Here is a 23,044-nt window from a genome sequence, read left to right as displayed (position 1 = left end):
TCCTTTCCTTCTTCAGCATTTGGCATTTTTGGGGAGAATTAAGCCCCTTAATATTTAAGGATATAATTCTAGTAGCCATCAAGACAGTGAGCAATAAGGGTCTCCCCCACACCATGTGAAATAGATAGCAAAACACAAGTAACTGATGAGCAGTAGGTATGTAAGCGGGAACTCCCCCCCCCCCCCCTTCATGGGCAAACAATGCAATAATCCCCTTAACTTTTCGAGTCAAACAAAAACCTTCCCCACTGTATACCCCAGCCACCTGCGCAACGTTCTCTGGTCCCCAGCAGAACATTGAGCTTCAAAGGGCTCGAACAATCGAGCCGAGGCAGACACCCTGCAACGGAGATATCCCCCACAAGCAATGTAATCATATAGAGAAATGAGAATAAATGAAACCCAACAGAAAACAGATGGTAAACTAGGCAACGTGGATATAAAATCAATCAATCAGCAGTTCAGAGAAGGAGAACCAACCCGCATTTTTCAGCATAAGCGGGAATATTACTGTAAAATTGTGTTACGAGCGCGCGCGGGCGCGGTCGTCTCGGGCGGGTGGTGAGCCCTTGGGCCACGGCAGGACCCCAGGAGGAGCCCAAGGCCACACCGTGGGAGGTGAGCTGAGCAGGCATGGTGAGCCAGGCAGGCAGGAACAGAAGCAGGGAGTCCGACCCTCAGCCGGACCTGCATGCCCATGGTAGCCAACACGGGGAAGTTGACTAGTGAACGGTCCTCCGACTGTTCCCGGCCCTTTCGGACCTGCCGCAGGGAGCGGCAATGGGCAGCAGGCCGGACAGAGGCGAGGGAAGACAGAGTCCTTATACAGAAGACGTCAGACGGGGGCTGAAGCAGACACTGTAGACAAGGCTGGACGGAAAACATGGCACTGTCCATCAGGGCGCCCTACTCAGCCCACCCGTGGGACTGAGTCGCGGACCACCCCGTCCCAGACGCGCCCTACACAGCCCAGGAAGGCTGGTCGCGGACCACGCTGAGAAGGAGGGTGCAGGGAAACTCCAGGCGAACAGGAACTCCGATGCTGGGATACTCACATCCGAAGTCCTTACGGCTGGCAGGCAGGGAAGCTCCAGAGCCCGGGGGACGAATCCCTCCTGTTGGCCACTCCAGGGCCCAACAGGCCAGAAGGCTCAGGAGCCAGACAGGACGTAGGACAGAACAAGCGGAACTGGATCAGGATCAGGCAGCTTCAGGATCAGACATCAGGAAACACGTCAAGGCAGACATCAGGAAACACGTCAAAGGCAGACATCAGGAAACACGTCAAAGGCAGACATCAGGAAACATGGAGGACCTGGATCGGCAAGGTTACAGACAACTGTAATGCACAATCCGAAGGCCTGGACTGGAACAGACATCATGGCACATCCGGAACAGACATCAAAGCAAGGTCAGGAACAGACATCAAGGCAGAGACACTGGACAGGGATCCATCAAAGCAAATGTGATCACAGAAGACCTGGATCAGCAAGGTTACAGACGACTGTAGGACCTGATCCGCAGGCCGACATCAGGACAGAGACAGGACAAGGATCCATCAAGCAAAAGAGATCACGGAAGACCTGGATCAGCACGGTTACAGACGACTGTAGGACCTGATCCGAAGGCCTTGTGCAAGTGAACAGAAAGTCCTTAAATACTGGAGGTAGAAGGCAACTCCCTGGGAGGAGCTTGCCAGGACCGCCCACCGCTGGTCCTATAACTAGGGTAGAGAGCTGCGGGCCAGCCCCTAGGGAAACGGGCGTGGCCGGAAGCAGGAAGTCCAAACACAGAGGCATGCAAGCCACAGGCACAGCTAGGCCTCTCAGGCCCTGGAGCAAGTCCCGGATGGAACGTAGGCGAGGCCCTGGCTTCAGAGCGGCCTCTGGAGGAAGGTAAGAGACCTCCTGTAGCGCAGCAGCAGGGGGGATCGCAACAAATTGTGAGAAAAGTATTATCAACCCAGTCCCTGGGCTGCAGTGAGAGAAACCTCTGGCTGGTGCTGGAGACGCTTGCCGCTCTTGTTGGCTCTCTGCCATCGTGGCGCGTTGTCAGGCCTGGGAAAAGTAGCCGCCAACTTAGGGGCCTGAAAAGTAATTGAGAGCTGTGCTTGTTTAAAGGCCTCCTCTGCTTCTGCTACAGATTTCAAACGATAAGTGACCCCTTGGTACTGGAACTGGAGGCCAAAAGGATATGTCCAGCGGTATCTAATAGAGTAATCCCTTAGACTTAATGTGACTTCACGAAAATCATAGCATTTTTTGAGGGTGGAGGGTGCGAAATCTTGGAAAATAGCCAAAACGTGATTATTCCACTTCACTTCCTGAGCCTGTCTGGCTGCGTCATATATTTGCGTTTTTTGCTGAAAACTGTGGAAGCATATAACAATATCCTGCGAGCGCTGCTCAGTCCTGGGCCCCAGGGCCCGGTGCGCTCTGCCGAACCGAATCTCCAGTGGAGGAGGGGGCATGGTATTAGGCTCTGTGGCGGAGAGAGAGAGTTTGTGGGAGCAAATCTGTTGGGCTATAATTGAAGCTTCTGAGAATTCGGATGTATCAAGAACCCCGTAGATGCGCAGATTACAACACCTGCTCCTATTTTCTAGGTCTTCAATTTTGTCAGCAAGGGAAGACATATCGGCTGTTATGGAGACTTCTTGGTCTATTAAACGATGTATGGTCTCCCCGTGGCCGTCGATCCGCGTATCCATGTCATCGACCCTCGTGCCCAGAGCCGCAAAATCCTCTTTGAACTCCGAGACAGCCGTCCGTATATCAGTTCTAAGCTGCTTCACGTCAGACCCCTGCCTCTGACCCCATTACGAGGGAGTTCATCCCTCGTAATGGGGTCAGAGGCAGTCCCCATGGCCGGCGTGAGCAAATTACATGCGTTGTCATTAGGCAGGCTCTCTGAGTCCTGAGTAGGCTCTGCTAGCATGTCAGCAGCTAGGCCTGGCTCTGAAGCCGTTTTGCCATAAGACAATTGTTTTAAGTCGGTCGTTCTTCTTTTTGCCGCCATAATAATAAGAGAAGGGAAACAAAATACCTTTCCCTCAGAGCTGTTGCAATTTTGCAGGTTGAAACTTGAAAAAGTTAGGTTTTTAGGCTCATGGGGTCAGAGCTCCACTCTCATGCGTCCGCCTACATTCGCTGTGCAACAGTACCCCCCCCCCCTAAATTTTATTACTTATTATTCTTCCAGAGCAGCAACAAGTGTCAGAAAGCCTTCATAAATAACTATATACTAATCTTGCACCAGGAAATCCACACAGGAGAGAGACCATTGTCTTGTACTGAGTGTGAGAAAACCTTCATTAATAACTATATACTAATCTCACACCAAAAAATCCACACAGGAAAGAGACCATTCTTTTGTACCAAGTGTGAGAAAACCTTCATTAATAACTATATACTAATCTCGCACCAGAAAATCCACAAAGGAGAGAGACCATTCTCATGTACTGAATGTGGAAAATGTACATTAGGGACTCTGAGCTCTCATCACACCAGAAAATCCACACTGGAGTCCTGAGTGGAAGAAAACCTTCCTTGCTAAATTTACATTAATCTTACACAGGAAAGTTTAAATAGATGAGAGACCCTTTTCATATAAATAGTGTAATGAAACATTCTCACAGAAGACACATAAAAATCCACACAGGGAAGACCTGAGATCGTCCCCAATAAACCCTGGCATACAAATGAGGTTCATTCTGATCAAGGTCTTCACAAACAAAATCATATGGAGACCCTGCCCCGAGAGAGACCATTCTCATGCAATAAATGCAGAATTAGAGTCTCATGATTACAGGAAAACGTTTGTTTAGACATTTGATACTTCTAACATTTCACAGAGCCCTGGGAAACCAGCTAACCTTGAGGAGATCTACATTTTATAGCTTTTTTCCTGGGAGCATGCAACTTCAAAAGATACATCCTTTCTTTTATTTATTTAGAGAAAGAGAGACAGAAAATCAGAATATCGTAATTTACAAGTCAGCAGTGCCCCCTGGACCTCAGATGGTGCATCTGTATTGAACAGATGGCCCCAATATTTCTTTACTATCGCAAGAGCCTGCCTCCGTTCCAGCGCCAGTGCCAGTGCCATCTCCTACGTGGAACCGCTGTGTGAGTACTTTGCCAACGAGTCTCTCTGCTCCCAGGGATCTGGTACTCGCTCCTCGAGGGCCAGCTCTCCCTATATCGGGCTTCTCCATATTGGGACTCTGTGAATGTTCTATTGTACTCATTCTCTCAGTTCTCTCCACTACAGCACTGCTACCGGAGGAACCGCTGTTCCAGCACCCTAGGGAATACTAGCCCAGCAGGGCTACATTTTCTACTCACTACTGCCACCTCTGGTAGTTTCTCAAACTGTCTAAATAAAGAAATATCTGTGTTTGTGTGTCCAGAGCTGAACCTGACCTGTGGCCCCTCACGGGACTTCCCCCAGTAGGCGTGGTCAGCTACCACAGTGTCCAAGGGTCCACCCAAACCTCACTAATTATAACACCTCTGCCTTTCAAAAGCCATGCTGCTAGACAGACGTGATCAACCTCGCCAAAAGAGATGGGCCCCTGGTGCAGTTGAGTTGGGGATGGAGGAAACCGCAGTGGACCGTTGACGGCTAGAGTCAGAAGATCTGCAAACCACGGACGCCATGGCCATTCCAGAGCCACTAGAATCACTGTACCCGGGTGAACTTCGATTCGGCGCAACACTTTTCCGACCACCGGCCACGGAGGAAAGACGTACAACAGAACGCCCCTGGGCCAGGGCAGAACCAGAGCATCTATTCCCTCTGCTCCCTGTTCTTGTTGCCGACTGAAGAAACGAGGAGCCTTGGCATTGCGGTACATAATGCCATGAGGTCCATGGATGGCCTGGTCCAATGCTGGCACAGAAGATGAAAGGTCTCATCTGAGAGTTCCCACTCCCCTGGATCCAACTGGTTTCGACTGAGAAAGTCTGCCTGCACGTTGTTGACCTCGGCGATGTGGGAGGTCTCAATCCTGTAAAGGTGCCATTCCGCCCAGGCGATCAGCAACCGTGCCTCCGTCGCCACAGGATGGCTCCTGGTTCCTCCTTGACAATTGATGTAAGCTACCGCTGTGATATTGTCGGATAGTATCCTCACTGACCGCCCTTCCACTAAGGTAAGAAGGGCCTGCAATGCCAGCCAAACTGCTCTGGTCTCCAAGCGATTGATGGACCAGGAGGATTCCGTCTTCATCCATTGGCCCTGCACCGCCACTCCCCCACACACCGCCCCCCATCCGGAGAGGCTGGCATCGGTAGTGACCACGATCCACATGGGAATCTCCAAGTCCACTCCCCGACGCAAGTTGTCTGGACACATCCACCAATGTAGACTGGCAAGCGCCACGTCCGTTAGCGGTAAGCGAAGCTGAAACTGCTGGGAAAGTGGACTCCAGCGGGAGAGCAATGCAGACTGCAGAAGATGCATATGAGCAAAAGCCCACAGAACGAGCTCGAGAGTGGAAGCCATCGACCCCAGAACCTGCAAATAATCCCAGACCGTGGGCCGAAGCATGGAACTGAATGAATTCACCTGGGAAACCAACTTGGAAAGCCTCTCTTCTGTAAGAAAAACCTTGCCCGAGACCATATCGAATCTGGCTCCCAGAAACTCCAAGGACTGAGAAGGAATCAGATGGCTCTTGTCGGGGTTTACCACCCAAACTAAGGAAGTCAACCTCTGGAGGACCCGCTGGACCGCGGTCCTGCACAATTCCTCCAACTTTGCACGAATCAGCCAATCGTCCAGGTAGGGATGAACCAAAACTCCCTCGCGCCGCAGGGCTGCTGCTACCACCACCATCACCTTGGTGAAAACCCTTGGCGCTGTCGCGAGGCCGAACGGGAGAGCACAAATCTGGAAATGTTGGCCAAGGATCGCGAACCGCTGGTATTTCTGATGATCCGGACGGATGGGAATGTGTAGATAAGCCTCCGTCAGGTCCAACAACGCCAGAAACTCTCCCTTGTGGACGGATGCTATCAAGGAGCGCAGAGTGTCCATCCAAAAACAAGGCATCTTCAGCTTCCGATTACCTGTTTCAGATCTAGGATGGGGCAAAATGTTCCTTCCTTTTTCGGCACAATGAAATAGATCGAGTAATGCCCGCAACTGAGTTCTCAGGCTGGAACTGGAACTATGGTGCCGAGATCTTGTAAGCGCTGCAGGGTCTCGTGTACCACTTGCCTCTTTTGACGGTACGCACATGGGGCAACCATGAAGCGGTCTTGGATCGGCCATGCAAAATCTAAAGTGTAGCCATGTTCGATTATGCTTAGGACCCATTGATCCGACATTACCGTGGTCTACTCCTTCAGGAATAAGGACAGCTTGCCGCCAATCTTTGGAACCGAGGAGTGAACCGGCCGCACTTCATTGTGAGGGCTTGGGGCCCCCATGAGACTGAGGGGCTCTTTCTCTGGAGGGCCGCCGGCCTCGAAAGGACTGGAGCCATGCATTTTGACGGCTTTGTCCCTGACGAAACGAGGAGCCCATGGATCGGGAGGAGCGAAAACGTCGATTCCCCCAAAATCTTGCTCTCTGAGGGAAAGAGCCTCTCATCCTGGGCCTGTCCTCCGGCAGCTTGTGGACCTTGTTCTCCCCGAGTGACTTGATCATATCGTCCAATTGCTGTCCGAACAACAATCTGCCCTTGAAGGGCCGAGAACTAAAATGCGACTTGGAAGATACATCTGCCAACCAATTCCACAACCATAGGCAGCGACGCTCCGAAACCGCTGAGACCATCGCCCTTCCTGAGGTCCGCAAAAGATCATACAGTGCGTCTGCACTGTAAGCCACCGCAGACTCCAGCCTCCCAACCTGTTGTGACTGGGCATCTGTAACTTCCACAGATGCTTGGAAAACCTGGATCCAGCGGAGACTGGCCCGCCGCGCGAAGCTGCTGCAGATGGCCGCCCAGACTCCCAGAGCTGATACCTCAAAGATTTTCTTCAGATGTACCTCCAACTTGCGGTCCTGCAAATCCTTCAAGGCTGTGGCTCCTGTCACTGGAATAGTCGACTTCTTCGTCACCGCTGAGACCGCAGCATCTACCTTACCTTAGGCACCCTGAGAAGATCTAACGTGTCCTCTGGGAGCGGGTATAACTTATCCATGGCCCTGCTCACCTTTAATCCCAGATCAGGAGTGTCCCTTAAATAAAAGGTCAGACACCGATATTGTCGGTGCAGCCATTCGACTGCACTGGACCTCGGAGCCCCAGCACTACTGGAACCATAGTAGCCCCCAACTTGGAATCCTCCTGAGGGGCTTCAATTCCCAGTTCGCCTAAGATGACCGGAATAAGGGGACCCAGTTCATCCTTTCGGAACAAGAGAACCACTTGGGGTCATCCCCTTCCACCGGAAGGGATCCCATGTGCTTGGACAGAGGAGCCTCGGCATCTGGGTCCACATCCTGACCCTGATCAGGAACCAGGCGCGGAGAGGCCCCCTGATCTGAAGAATCCGAGGACGTACTGTCCCTCAGACAGACCACGGAATGAAGCGGACGTTTATCCTTGGGCACTCCACCAGACCTCTGCGGCTGAATCCGCTTTCGGGCCTCAGAGGAACCTCCCCCTGGCCCTGCCGACGCGGGTGCCCTGCGAGCTACCTTGTGCCCCTGCGTCTTACCAGTCCTGCGTGCTTTAAAAGCTTTGTGCATTAAAAGCACAAAATCTGGTAACGACGAAGAAGACCCTTCAGAATCCTCCCCTTCGTCGTCCTCTTCCGCAGCGCCAGCCAAACTGGCCCCCCCCCAGGTGCACTAGGCCGCGGCTACAACGGAGGAGGCAGAAGCCCATCCCCCATAGCAGCTTTGTCCTGCTCCCGCATGGTCATCAAAATGGCTTCCGTTCCCGCCCTGAGCAGGAACGGATCCGGGGCCTGATGAGGCAAAATCTGGATGCTGACCCCCCGACGCGGTCACGAATCATCCCCCGTCAATTTCGCCAGAGCCGCAATCCCCAAAGAGCCCTCTCCCCCCAAGTCTGAAACTAACACCCACGGACAGCAAGCTAGGCTGGCAAAGCAGGAGAATTTAAAGACGCGGGATCCAAATTTATTTTTTTTTAAACTGTACAGGGGGCTAACTGAAGGTGAGAGCCCGAGACCCCCGGGATCACCTTCAGTGGGCAGTTACAGGGTCCTCAACCTTCTGCTCCTGAGCCTCAAATTCCAGGAGGGATGGTCCCACAAGGACCTGACAACCCCCTGGGAGGCTAAAAGGGGAACTAGCCTAAGATCAAAAACCTGACCCCTTACTAGCCAGCCGTACGAAAAAACGGATTAAACCAAAAAACCACTAAAATCCTTAACAAAATACCAGACTCAGGGGAAGCACCTCTTCCACCTGCTGGAGACAGAAGAATACTGACAGACTCCAGGTGGCACCTCAGGGGTATACGACAGAGTCCACAGAAATTGGTCTGTCTCCGCCTGCTGGAGGGGAGGTAAAACCCAAGAGTCTGGGCTGATCCTGGTACGTACAGGGAATAGCTACTACTCACTGTGTGATAGCAGAATGGGAACTATTTACTGGTTGGGATCTTGCCAGGTACTTGTGACCTGGATTGACCACTAATGGAAGAAGGATACTGGGCTTGTTGCACCCTCAGACAGACCCAGTATGGCAATTGTTATGTTTTTATGTTGCATATCGTCCCTAGTCGGGTTTCATTTGTGGTCTGGTGGCAGGATAGCATATATTTTGCTGCTTTAGCTGCTGTTTTTTTCTTTATACAGTGAGATTATAGAGAGTTTCGCTTGCTCATTGAATAATGTATAAATCTGAGCTCCCAGTCTTCCCTCCTGGGCCCGTGCTCCTGGAGAACTATTCTCAGTGCTAGAGGATACTACATCATCCTGAGGGCAGGTCCTAGCTCCAGGATTGCTTCCTTCCTCATCAGCTGATGCTCTCCTTCCAGGTATAATGTATGAATCTGAGCTCCCAGTCTTCCCTCCTGGGTCCCTGCTCCTGGAGAACTATTCTCAGTGCTAGAGGATACCACATCATCCTGAGGGCAGGTCCTAGCTCCAGGATTGCTTCCTTCCTCATCAGCTGATGCTCTCCTTCCAGGTATAATGTATGACTCTGAGCTCCCAGTCTGCCCTCCTGGGCCCGTGCTCCTGGAGAACTATTCTCAGTGCTAGAGGATACTACATCATCTTGAGGGCAGGTCCTAGCTACAGGATTGCTTCCTTCCTCATCAGCTGATGCTCTCCTTCCAGGTATAATGTATGAATCTGAGCTCCCAGTCTGCCCTCCTGGGCCCGTGCTCCTGGAGAACTATTCTCAGTGCTAGAGGATACCACATCATCCTGAGGGCAGGTCCTAGCTCCAGGATTGCTTCCTTCCTCATCAGCTTGAAGGAGTTCAATTTTATGGACTATCGCTGTACGAGAAGACCTGAAGAACTAAGTCTAACCATGCTGCAGTGAAACGCACAGCCATCTTGATTTACTAACATTTGCAACGCAAACGGAACCTAATACGTAATGACGTACTTACGCACTAACGTTTAGTGAACGTGACTCCATTTTGGATTCATATTTTGTATTGTATTAATACGAACGCCGTCGCAAATGTCTAACCCGTCAATTAAATGACGAAACAATAGTCTGATCATAAGCTACACCTACTAGAGGACCACGCTAGCTAATGCTTGTTCAGCAGTTTGTAAAATGTTTGTTCAGCAAAACCAGAACACATGTGTGAAAGATAAGAGTTGTAAAGTGCATAAAAGTTTGCTCCTAAGGGGGCGTGGCATGCAGTTGTACTGAGCCCTTGTCTTAGCTGCATCTTGCTAGCAATAAAAGTCTATCTTTGCGGATCAGTTGTCTGGACCTCCTTACTGATTAAAAACAGACGGTTACATTTGGCGAGCTTCAGCCAGGAGGTGCCGGGGACGCTATTTTAGCCCCCCAGCTGGTCCGGTGGTTTGGTGGCGGAGCGATCCCCCAGACTTACTTGGTGAGTGGCCACCGCTGAGTTCAGCGATCAGGTTTCTGAGGGGACCGTTCCACAAGAAACTTCTTGAGACCTCTGGGCTGGTGATTCGGAAAGAAGGCTTTCTTCGCGATCGAGAGAACGTTTCAGGCAAGTATACTTTTATCTGCACGGGAATAAGAAACAGGGGAACCTGAATTAGAAACCAGATACAGCTAAATTACCAGCCGATCTTGAAATGGATCGAGGGGGCGTTGATCAAACCCCACAGCGTGGTTAGTAGGAGCTCCCCCTCCGAAGACCTCGTTACTGAAAAACCTGAATTGGAATTTCGGAAATTTTTGAATTTTGGGAATCAGAAAGAAATCTTGGGAATAGGTTTCTTGTTGTGTGAAAGAGAGTGAATGGCCTTGCAGTTCTAGACCGGGCGACCGCGTTCTAGTCGGGGCAAGTGTGACCCTTTTGTGTCTGGCAGATACGGACCCCTTACCTATCTGCTATCCCTTCCCCTCTTTGTCTGTACCTCTATCCTAAATGGGTGGGGGAGGGTCGACCCCGTTAAAAGTCATGACGGAGCACTTTAGCGAAGTGTTTGATAAACATACCTGTACTAAACCTGGTATGATCCAACGCTGTGCCTATCGGTGGCCGAGCTTGTGCGTCAACTGGCCCCCGAAAGGAACTTTCGATTTTGTCACGGCCTCTAGAGTCCGAATAATAGTCACAAAAGAGGATCAGCCAGGTTTTCCTGAAGATGTCCCATATATTAATGCCTGGATTGAAGTTATTCTCAATCCCCCGTCCTGGGCACGAAAGTTAGTAGAGGGAGCTGCCCTCATCATGGTGGCGCAGATGAAGAAGGCGGGCCACCGGAAGTCACCAAACCGGAAAAGAAAGGAGAAGTCGGCCATATTGGACGCAGACGGCATGACGTCACCGGAGGCGGCCATATTGGTAGTCCAGAAGAATGAAGAAACTACAGAAAAAAAAATTAAACCACTGCCGGCAGCGGAGACCATATTAATTGACGAACCAGAAGTTCCAGCACCGCCGCCTTACATCCCACTTTACCCACCGCTGCTTAATCTGCCACCGATTCCTTCTTATGAACAAGCGGACCCCTTGCCTAGTACTTCACAGGAAACTAAACGAGAGTTAGAATCGGTAAGAGCAGAGGACGAACCGGAACCTCCTGTCTCAGCCCATACTCGTCAGAGAACACAAGCGGCTGCCAGTCTCCAACTCCCAATCAGAGAAACTGCAACTGTCGTACCTGCGGTCCCTAGTGAAGAAAATGCTTTCCAAACTACACAGACTATTAGACTATATACCTATGTCCCTTTTTCATCAAGCGATCTCTTTAACTGGAAACAGCTCGGCCCTTCCTACGCTGAAAAACCAGATCAAATGATTGATTTTTTAAACGGAATTTTCTCCTCACATAATCCCAACTGGGCTGACATCCGCCATCTGGCTTCTTTCCTGTTCACCACTGAGCAGCGAAGACAAATACAACAAAACATGGACGAAGCAGCCAGAAGTGGAGCCGGGTCAGACGGTGATCCTGATGCCGCTGCAAGGGAACTTGCTCCGACAACAGACCCTCACTGGGACTACCAAACTCCCAGTGGACGAGACCGCATCGCGGCTTATCAGAGAGCCTTCCTAGAAGCCCTGAGGAAGGGAAAAAGAAAAATTATGAACATGACTAAAATCCAGGATATAGTACAAAAGAAGGACGAAACTCCGGGAGACTTCCTCGAACGACTAATGGATGCGTATCGGAGATACAGCCCTTTTGATCCAGAAGATCAAAAGAACCACCCTATAATAGTCATGAGTTTCGTAGGACAGTCATGCCCCGATATACGCCGAAAACTCCAGAAAACAGAGGGATTTGAAGCAATGAACATCAGCCAGCTCAAAATTATGGCAGACAAAGTCTATGGAAATAGAGAGCTGGAAGATGAGAAAAAGGAGAAAAAAGAAAGTAGCAGAAGGATGAGAGAAAGTGTTAACTTGTTAGCGGCAGCAATGGAAGAAACTAATTTCGGAGAGCAGGCCAGAAAGTATTGAGGATACCCTGGGCAGAGAGGAAGATGGCAGAGAGGAAGATCAGGAAGAGGCGGATCCTTCAGAGGAGGAAGAGCGCCTGTAGGGGTCAATCAATGTGCATATTGTAAACAAGAAGGACATTGGAAGGCTGAGTGCCCTGAGAAACCACGGGAGGGCGAAGGAGGGAACAGTTCAAAACCCTCAAAATCTAAAGAAAATGAATGGCAAATGGCGTTGGACGAATTGTCAGACGAGTCTAGTGACGATATCGGGCGAAACTCATGACTAAACAAGGAAGCCCTGCCCTCCGACCCGTTGGTGGAAATAAAGGTTGGGGCAAAAACCTTCAGAGGATTACTAGATTCTGGAGCACAACGATCTGTGATGACTACTGCAATCGCTATTCCCACAGCACAAAGCATCTCCATTGTAGGGGCCTCCGGGAAACCACTGGCAGCCCCTATTCTTCAGAATCGACAGGTTCGAGTGGGAGGACAACTAATATCCCACCGATTCCTCTATGTCCCTGGATGTCCAGTTCCACTAATTGGTAGAGATCTCCTTTGCAAATTAAGGGCCACTCTACAGTTTGAATCAAATGGTGAAATCAAAGCTTCCTTTGCAGACAATCCTGTTTCCCTTATTTGTCCTCTCCAAGAGGAATGGAGACTACATCTTCCCATAGTTGAACGAACCATCGAGCACCGATATGAGGAAGATACCCCTCTCAATGCAAAACGAAGGTACCTGATGGATAGCGTACCTTCAGTATGGTCTGAAAACAATCCAGGAGGACTAGCAACCGAGGCTGACCCAGTCTGGATAGAACTGAAAGAGAAGGCACAAGTCATTAACCAAGCCCAATATCCTATTCCCTACGTGGCCAGACAGGGAATACAAGTACATCTTCAAAGACTATTTGACTTGGGCATCCTGCGACAAGTCCGGTCTGCCTGGAACACTCCCTTGCTACCAGTAAAGAAACCTGGTACTAATGACTATCGACCTGTACAAGATCTACGAAAAGTAAATAGCCAAGTAGCGGACTTGGTGGCCCTGGTACCCAACCCTTACTCCATTCTAGCTCAAGTCAATCCCAAATCAAAGTGGTACAGTGTAATCGATCTCAAAGATGCCTTCTTCTCCGTTCCGGTAGCAGAAGAATGTCAGAAGATCTTTGCCTTCACATGGGAAAATGCACACACTGGAATAAAACAACAGTACACCTGGACTCGGTTGCCTCAAGGATTCAAACATTCTCCCACGCTCTTCGGGGAACAGCTGGCAAAAGATTTGAAAACTTACCAGAAAAAACATGGGCCAGTAATACAGTATGTTGATGACTTACTGTTGTTCAGAGACACATATCTTGACTGTGCGAAAGCTACCCTTCACCTGTTACAGACATTGTATTCAAAAGGGTACCGGGCAAGCAAAAAGAAAGCCCAGATCTGTGAATTAGAAGTAGAGTATTTAGGTTTCCGAATCCGTGAAGGCACTCGATGCCTTGGAACCTCTCGTACAAATTCAATAAGACATCAGCCTACACCAACCTGCAAAAAAGAACTGCGAGCATTTCTGGGAGCCACCGGATACTGCCGGCTTTGGATTGCTAACTATGCAGTTATTGCCCAACCCCTATACGACAAGCTACGGGGTAAAGAAGCAGAATCTCAACCCTTCCAGTGGGAAGGACATGAACTAGTACACTTACAACAACTAAAAGAAGCCCTGATCTCACCCCCTGCTCTGGGGCTACCTGACGTAACTAAACCATTTCATCTGTTTGTAGATGAGAAAAAAGGAATGGCCATTGGGGTCCTAACTCAAACCTTCGGATCATGGGAGAGACCCGTTGCCTATCTGTCAAAAGGAATGGACAATGTTGCCAAAGGATGGCCGGGTTGTCTTCGAAGCATCGCGGCTGCATGCATATTAATTCCAGAAGCAGTCAAGTTGACATTTGGACAAACTCTGCAAGTAACAACTCCTCATACCATTCAGGGACTGCTCGAAACACATGGACCAAAGTGGATGACCAACTCACGTCTTGTAAAGTACCAAGCCTTACTATGTGAAACTCCTGAAATTCAAATACAAGACAGTAAAAACTTAAACCCAGCCACTCTAATGCCAGCACCTGAACCAGTAAGCCATGATTGTGAAGAAGTCATGGCTACAGTACACTCCAGTCGACCTGACTTAAGAGATCAGCCTTGGCAAGGCGCATGGACTTTATTTACAGATGGAAGTAGTCAGGTAAAGGATGGAGTACGAGTGGCTGGCTATGCAGTAGTAACTGAAGATGATATCATTGAAGCTGGACCCTTGCCTTCAGGAACGTCTGCACAAAAAGCTGAATTAATTGCCCTTACTCGAGCTCTTCAGTTGGCAGAAGGGAAAACTGTAAATATTTATACAGACTCTAAATATGCCTTCTTAACCATCCAAGTCCACGGAGCATTGTACAAGGAACGAGGGTTTCTCAATGCCGAAGGAAAACAATTGGCAAATGCGCCAGAGATCCATGAACTGTTAAAGTCCGTATGGCTACCACACAAAGTGGCCGTAATGCATTGCAAAGCACACACCGGAAAATCTGATCCTATCGCTCGGGGAAACCAGAAAGCTGATTCTGCCGCCAAAGCAGGAGCCCAAGACCATTATCAAACAAAAATGACCATATGCCCCCTCTTGCAGTTTCCAACTGAAGTACCCACCTACTCAGCCGAAGAAAACGACTGGGCAAAAGCTGAAAATTTCCATCAACAGAATGGGTGGTGGATCATCTCAGACGGACGGATATGGATACCTGATACTATTGCGTGGACAATAATAAGAGAAGCACACTGTCATACACACCTGGGACGTGATTCATTGGCAAAACTACTGGCAAAAACATACTATATAAACCGAATCACACAATTGACTAAACATGCAATTAATCAATGTGTTACATGTGCAAGAAATAATCCTCGCAATGGACCTGGTCCTGCACCGGGACATGTTCTCCGGGGAACTATACCATTTCAAGTCTGTCAAATTGATTTCACCCACATGACCCCTGCACTAGGTTATAAAGCCATGCTGGTAGCAGTATGCACCTACACCGGATGGATTGAAGCTGTGCCTACGCGAACAGAAACTGCAAAGGAAGTCGTTTCCCTCTTATTGAACCAAATCTTACCACGATATGGATTACCGCGGCAGATCAATTCAGACAACGGCCCAGCTTTTACCAGCGAGGCAACTCAACACCTCACCAAAATTTTGGGCCTCAAATGGCATCTCCATTGCGCATGGAGACCTCAAAGTAGTGGGACTGTTGAACGAGCTAACAGAACTTTGAAAAGTCAATTAGCCAAGCTCTGTCAAGAAACAAGAACCAAATGGCCCAAACTGCTACCATTGGCATTGCTTCACATCAGATGCACTCCACGACAATCAGGACTAACCCCTTATGAAATGATGTATGCAAGGCCGCCACCGTTGCCCTCCTTCCCCGAATCCTTACAAGTCCAAGGGGAAATGTCACTCAGCAACCAAATGAAAGGACTCTACAATACTGTGGAAGCAATTCGCAAATATACCTGTGAGACAGAGCCACTAATCTTAATCAATCCTATCCATAAATTCCAGGTGAACGACTCTGTGTGGATCAAGGAATGGGATGAATCAGACTTCCTTAAACCTCGATGGAAGGGACCATTCACTGTGCTGTTAACCACACCTACCGCTCTCAAAGTATCCGGTTGTCCCACATGGATCCACTGGACTCGAGTCAAACCAGCCACCGAAACTTGGCAGGTCTCCAAGACCGGTGACAGCACCCTGCGCTTTACTAGAAATACAGCACAGGTCAACCTACTATAGAAACTAATGCAGCCACAAAAATACTAATAACCTGTTTGTTTCTTCCTTCTCTCGCAGGCATCAAAAGCATATGATCTCAATACTTTGGAAGTGGGTTATCAGTACCCTCCTGGTAACCGCTCTAACTATCATATGCCCTTCCAGCAGCGATTGGAAATGGTTCATCAGCATCCTCTATATCATCATTTCTGCTCAACTATGGCTCATCTTTGCCATAATCCGAGAATCCTATGGCTACTAATGATCTTCATAGCTATAGTACCAACATCAGTTCAATCTTCGCTCAGCCTAAACTGTACAGAATGCATCAAGCAAGTTCGCACTACAACTGAAGACGGGTACCAGTTGGTATTCACAATCATTCATCAATCTCAGCCACCACCATTATGTATAAAAAAGCCTGCTTGTGCCTTAAACACCACTCAAGGACAACAGTCTTTCCATCGATGTATCCTTAACGGCAAGCTCATCTGTCATTCGCCTACCACACCCAAGTACTACAATATAACGCTCACCACCGGATTGCCAAAAGCTTATACTTCTGACATCGTACCAGCTGGAAAGGGAATTCTATACTACATCAACTCAACAAAGGTCCTAATTGGAGGACCACCCATTGTCTCCATTGACTTCAACGCCTGTGATGCCATCGACAAACATCCAAGCGCAGTGCATTGTGGTTCTCCAGCATGGAAGAGAGCCTATACTTTCAATCACAAATATCTCTGTCCCTATGACCGTTCCAGTAATCCCTCCCGGTGGCTACCGTGTGCCGGGGATAAAGAACTTTCTGGATGGAACCTGGTCTGTGACTATACTGGAGGAGGATATTCAGGATGCCCTGGAATGGGTCGACTAAGTAAGGGAGCAGGAAACCTCATTACTCTAAAATGGCCAGTCCGGTCTGAGGGATCCCCATGGCAAGATACTTGGGGCTTTGGGATTGATGGCACAGGAGGAGATCCCATGACATACCTTACTATCACTCAGCGACGAGAAAAACCGCTCCCTATCATTCATCAAACCACTGTGGTAGGATACCAGTCCTTCTTCGATGAAATTTCTCAAATCAATGAGGAGTTGAAAAAGCATGCTATCTCCAACCAAGCAAAAAATATGTTCATCAACTTAGCTGAGAACATAGCCTTATCCCTGAAAGTACAAAATTGCTTTGTATGTGGTGGCACTAATATTGGAGAACAATGGCCATGGGAGGCCAGGGAGATTTTTCAAGCTGACTTGAACACTATGAACACATCCACCACGTATAATCGAAATCACAATCCTTATGAATGGGCTCTACAGACGGATGTCATCGGAAGACAATGTTTGTCACGGCACGTCTCCAAGTTGTACAAAGTACCTGTCGGTAACTCCCCATGCACAGGAGTTCTCACAGTTGCCAGTAATACTCAATCATGGTGGCAAACAGAAAACCAGACCATACCCACACCATTCTGGACCGAGCCTACCTTAAACGCTACGTGGAAAGAAGCTGGCCAATTAACCACGTCATTCATAGCCCCAGACGGCTATTACTTCGTATGTGGACGACGGGCTTATGAACAACTACCTCCTCAATGGTACGGTACCTGCTTCCTAGCTACTATCCGTCCTAGCTTCTTCCTGCTACCAGTCACAGCAGGAGAAACGCTAGGGGTGCCTGTCTATAGTCCAATGAAGCCAAGTAGGCGACGAAGACAAAAGGTCTCTATCGGAGACTGGTCCGATCAAGAATGGCCACCCGAACGGATCATCGAATATTATGGTCCAGGAACATGGGCGGAGGATGGCTCTTTTGGATACAGAACGCCTGTATACATGAACAACCGTATAATCAGACTTCAAGCTGTTCTCGAGTTCCTCACCAATGATTCTGCTCTAGCCCTTAACATTCTTGCCAAACAAAATACCAAATTAATTACTGCTGTATACCAGAATCGATTAGCCCTGGATTACCTCCTTGCTCAGGAAGGTGGTGTGTGTGGGAAATTTAACCTTTCCAATTGTTGTTTGCAGATCGATGATAAGAGTAAAGTCATCGAGGAAATCACAGACCGTATGGTGCGGTTGGCGCATGTTCCGGTACAATCCTGGTCTGGAGCCTTGGATTGGACAGCTTCATTACCTTCCTGGCTTACATCTATTCCTGGGTTCAGAGAACTCTTATTCCCTTTATTATTTTTCTTACTATCCTGTGCACTCCTCCCTATGTGTTTCCCTCTTTTCCTCAGGAGCCTTTCATCTATGATGGAGAAGATCGCTGATCGACGTGCAGCCGCCCAAATTATGATGCTGAACCAGTACGCTTCAATTTCTTCGCTACCTTTCAGTGATTCTTCAGAATCAGAAGATGAATCTTCAGTCTACTATGACACTAGTTTTTAATTTAACACGTACGGCCACCTTGTTTGCTCAGGTGAAGTCCGGCTACAAAGGGGGGTGAAGCCAATAGGGCCCATCCGTCTCAAACCGGTGAAGACACCATCGACCTGGCTAACAATTTAGGGCCTCACTCAGAATTATGGTACTAATTATTTTCTTGTCATTTCAGTTAGTTCACCAATGAAGGTAATACTTACGCCTTCTTATCGAAGTTGAAGTATCAAAGGGGGGAATGAAGGAGTTCAATTTTATGGACTATCGCTGTACGAGAAGACCTGAAGAACTAAGTCTAACCATGCTGCAGTGAAACGCACAGCCATCTTGATTTACTAACATTTGCAACGCAAACGGAACCTAATACGTAATGACGTACTTACGCACTAACGTTTAGTGAACGTGACTCCATTTTGGATTCATATTTTGTATTGTATTAATACGAACGCCGTCGCAAATGTCTAACCCGTCAATTAAATGACGAAACAATAGTCTGATCATAAGCTACACCTACTAGAGGACCACGCTAGCTAATGCTTGTTCAGCAGTTTGTAAAATGTTTGTTCAGCAAAACCAGAACGCATGTGTGAAAGATAAGAGTTGTAAAGTGCATAAAAGTTTGCTCCTAAGGGGGCGTGGCATGCAGTTGTACTGAGCCCTTGTCTTAGCTGCATCTTGCTAGCAATAAAAGTCTATCTTTGCGGATCAGTTGTCTGGACCTCCTTACTGATTAAAAACAGACGGTTACATGCTTCCTTCCTCATCAGCTGATGCTCTCCTTCCAGGTATAATGTATGAATCTGAGCTCCCAGTCTTCCCTCCTGGGCCCGTGCTCCTGGAGAACTATTCTCAGTGCTAGAGGATACCACATCATCCTGAGGGCAGGTCCTAGCTCCAGGATTGCTTCCTTCCTCATCAGCTGATGCTCTCCTTCCAGGTATAATGTATGAATCTGAGCTCCCAGTCTTCCCTCCTGGGCCCGTGCTCCTGGAGAACTATTCTCAGTGCTAGAGGTTACCACATCATCCTGAGGGCAGGTCCTAGCTCCAGGATTGCTTCCTTCCTCATCAGCTGATGCTCTCCTTCCAGGTATAATGTATGAATCTGAGCTCCCAGTCTTCCCTCCTGGGTCCCTGCTCCTGGAGAACTATTCTCAGTGCTAGAGGATACCACATCATCCTGAGGGCAGGTCCTAGCTACAGGATTGCTTCCTTCCTCATCAGCTGATGCTCTCCTTCCAGGTATAATGTATGAATCTGAGCTCCCAGTCTTCCCTCCTGGGCCCCTGCTCCTGGAGAACTATTCTCAGTGCTAGAGGATACCACATCATCCTGAGGGCAGGTCCTAGCTCCAGGATTGCTTCCTTCCTCATCAGCTGATGCTCTCCTTCCAGGTATAATGTATGAATCTGAGCTCCCAGTCTGCCAGTCCCAATATTCCTGAGAGCGCAGTCCCAGCTGATCCTGAATCCTGCAGCCTTGTGTGCAGCCTCAGCTCCTGCTGTCAGTGCTGGGCGGGGGAGGCAGAGGGCAGCAGTCAGAGGGGGCTCTCTCTCACATCCTCTCTCTTCCTTACCCTCTCCCTGATCCTTCTCAGTCTCTCCCCCTCCTGCGTCTCCTCACCCTGCTCTGTCCCCAGAATCCCTCCCTTTTCCCTCTTTCCTTCTCCCACCTCTCTGCTCTCCCCTCCTTCTTTCTTTTCCCCTGTTTCCCCTCCCCCTGCTTCCCAGTCTCTCTGAGACGCTGCAGTTACCCATTTTGGTTTTTTATCTACGGAACAGGACTTGGTTTTATTAATCAGCCAATTGCAACAACCCAGGCCCTAGGACTACATTTCCCACAATTCCTAAAAATCTTAGCCTGAGGAAAGACAGTGCAGGACTACATTTCCCAGCGTCCATCCTAACTAGATGGGTCATAGGGTCTTTTTCTACCGTTAAATTTCGGTTTCTAACAGCTCCTTGGTGATGTCACTTCCTGCTGAAGGGGGCGGTGCTCCCTTTATGGAACGTGGTTCTAAGACCGGAACAACAGAACATAAAGTTTCTGTCAACCATCCCCAGGGACCGTGCAGGGAGGGAGCCGGGGCTGGAAATCCTGCTCTGGAGAAGGGGCAGGAGAATGGCTGCAGGGCTTTCTGCTCAGCAGGTAGGAGGGGGGCAGGGGATGCAGCCTGGGACTGATCCCATCCCCCACCCCAGGGACCGTGCAGGGAGGGAGCCGGGGCTGGAAATCCTGCTCTGGAGAAGGGGCAGGAGAATGGCTGCAGGGCTTTCTGCTCAGCAGGTAGGAGGGGGGCAGGGGATGCAGCCTGGGAGCTGATCCCATCCCCCACCCCAGGGACCGTGCAGGGAGGGAGCCGGGGCTGGAAATCCTGCTCTGGAGAAGGGGCAGGAGAATGGCTGCAGGGCTTTCTGCTCAGCAGGTAGGAGCGGGGCAGGGGATGCAGCCTGGGGACTGTTCCCATCCCCCACCCCAGGGACCGTGCAGGGAGGGAGCCAGGGCTGGAAATCCTGCTCTGGAGAAGGGGCAGGAGGATGGCTGCAGGGCTTTCTGCTCAGCAGGTAGGAGACGGGCAGGGGATGCAGCCTGGGACTGATCCCATCCCCCACCCCAGGGACCGTGCAGGGAGGGAGCCAGGGCTGGAAATCCTGCTCTGGAGAAGGGGCAGGAGAATGGCTGCAGGGCTTTCTGCTCAGCAGGTAGGAGGGGGGCAGGGGATGCAGCCTGGGACTGATCCCATCCCCCACCCCTAGGGATCGATGCAGGGAGGGAGCCGGGGCTGGAAATCCTGCTCTGGAGAAGGGGCAGGAGAATGGCTGCAGGGCTTTCTGCTCAGCAGGTAGGAGGGGGGCAGGGGATGCAGCCTGGGACTGATCCCATCCCCCACCCTAGGGATCGTGTAGGGAGGGAGCCGGGGCTGGAAATCCTGCTCTGGAGAAGGGGCAGGAGAATGGCTGCAGGGCTTTCTGCTCAGCAGGTAGGAGGGGGGCAGGGGATGCAGCCTGAGACTGATCCCATCCCCCACCCCAGGGACCGTGCAGGGAGGGAGCCGGGGCTGGAAATCCTGCTCTGGAGAAGGGGCAGGAGAATGGCTGCAGGGCTTTCTGCTCAGCAGGTAGGAGGATGCACCTCTGGAGGTGTAGCTATTTTCTATTTCACCTTTAATATCATTCAGATAAAATATTTTTGTATGCTATTTTTTCTTAGTTCCCCCGACATTCCTTGTGGTTGGATCAGCAGACTGTGAGCAAGGAAAGGCAGGGTTCAGATCCATTGCCTCAGGCACAAATTTAGGGAGTGATCCATTCGGGATGAGCATTCATTTAAAATGATTAAGAAATCTGAACTGAGTCAGGAATATTCATGTTTTGCATTTTAGGAAGCTGATACATGGCATTAATTAATCAAAAGGTTATAGGTTTCCCGACGTAATAACATCTGTGATGAGCTTGTAGAGTTATCCTCGCTTCATCAGCTAAATGGAGAAACAGCGCAGTGATACTGGGATTAAATAGGACAGAGGCATCTCCATCTTAGGCTGCCTGCATTCGTCATCACAGCTCAATAAAGGAAAAGGGAGAACTGGCGAGGTGATGAGATGCACTGCCCTTCCATATCACAATGTCTCCCCTACCCTCATCTGCCCCCACCACTTTCTACCCCACTTTTCCTGGCGTATAGCCAGATGGACTCAGGACCAATGGGTATTGTGCTCTCCTGATAGCAGATGGGAGGAGTCAGATTTCAAAGCTGACATCACTCTACATATACTCATGGAGCAAGCTTAGCTCTTCAGTAATTCTCCGTCTCCACAGCAGATGTTGGCACTATCCCACACACTAGAATAGGGTTAATAATTAGAACAAAGAAGAAAGAAAATCTACCTTGAAGAAGATCGAGCCCCGCTCTCCTGCGGTGAAACCTAAGGGTCCCTCCCCCAGTCGAGAATTCCTGAGGTGATCTCCGATATCCCTCAGAGGTATACCTTGGTCCCGGCGTGGACTTAATCCCCAGAGTGGCTTAAAGGCAGCAGGTGCATATCCGAGCACGGCAGTGAAGGTAAAACCCTCTCCCTCCGCAGCTGGAGACCATTCGATGCGCAAGCGGTAAGCGACGAGACCAGGTAAGAAGGAAACTTTACATTCAGGTCTCCGGTCTCCAGAACGCGGATCACCGTACTGACTCTGTTTCCAGCGAATTAAAAGGGAGCACTGATCGGGTTGAGCAGCCTTAGCTAGGCTAGGCCCCGATCCGGTGCAAGGGTCCACACGTGGAAACCCTTAGGGGAGGCGCCACCATACACGAGGGGGTTGTCGGCACCATCTTCCCTTCCCCTCGGAGGTACGCGCAGGATATTCCGGTGGCCGATGCGCATAACTTGTGCGCATCCCATAGAGTCACAGCAGTGCGCACAAATACTCACCGTGCGCATAACCACAGCTGCGCACAAATACCGTGCGCATAACCACGGCCATGCGCACAAATACTCATCGTGGGCATAACTACGGCCGCGCACAAATTCTCGCATGCAGTGAAACTTGTGCGCCTAGACATAGATCTAATGGTACCGACGTCTAAGAAGGCCAGAAGGCACTCTCTTTTTACACAGCCTGCCACATAAGAGCCGCGCAGACTGACTCAGAGTCCTACCTGGGCCCGCAGTGCGAAGAAGCCCAGGGGGAACGGAACACCACTGTTGGAGGGGTCGGGAACTACTGATGATTGCACCCCAGACCTACGTATCT

The 23,044-nt window shown here is 49.8% G+C and overlaps 1 protein-coding gene across 1 annotated transcript in view; it reads left to right on the top strand.

Annotated features, from left to right (window-relative positions):
• Positions 1–23,044, top strand: part of LOC115086312 — a 93,308-nt gene that overhangs the window by 26,939 nt on the left and 43,325 nt on the right. Inside the window, exon 3 of the mRNA XM_029592745.1 lies at positions 10,698–12,059. Coding sequence (XP_029448605.1) covers positions 10,698–12,059 — 1,362 coding nt within the window. The remainder of the gene's footprint in view (positions 1–10,697; positions 12,060–23,044) is intronic.

This window comes from Rhinatrema bivittatum, chromosome 2 (genome assembly GCF_901001135.1).
Source record: "Rhinatrema bivittatum chromosome 2, aRhiBiv1.1, whole genome shotgun sequence".
NCBI lineage: Eukaryota > Metazoa > Chordata > Amphibia > Gymnophiona > Rhinatrematidae > Rhinatrema > Rhinatrema bivittatum.
The sequence above is the reverse complement of the archived record's forward strand: the minus strand, read 5'-3'. Positions and strand labels throughout refer to the sequence as shown.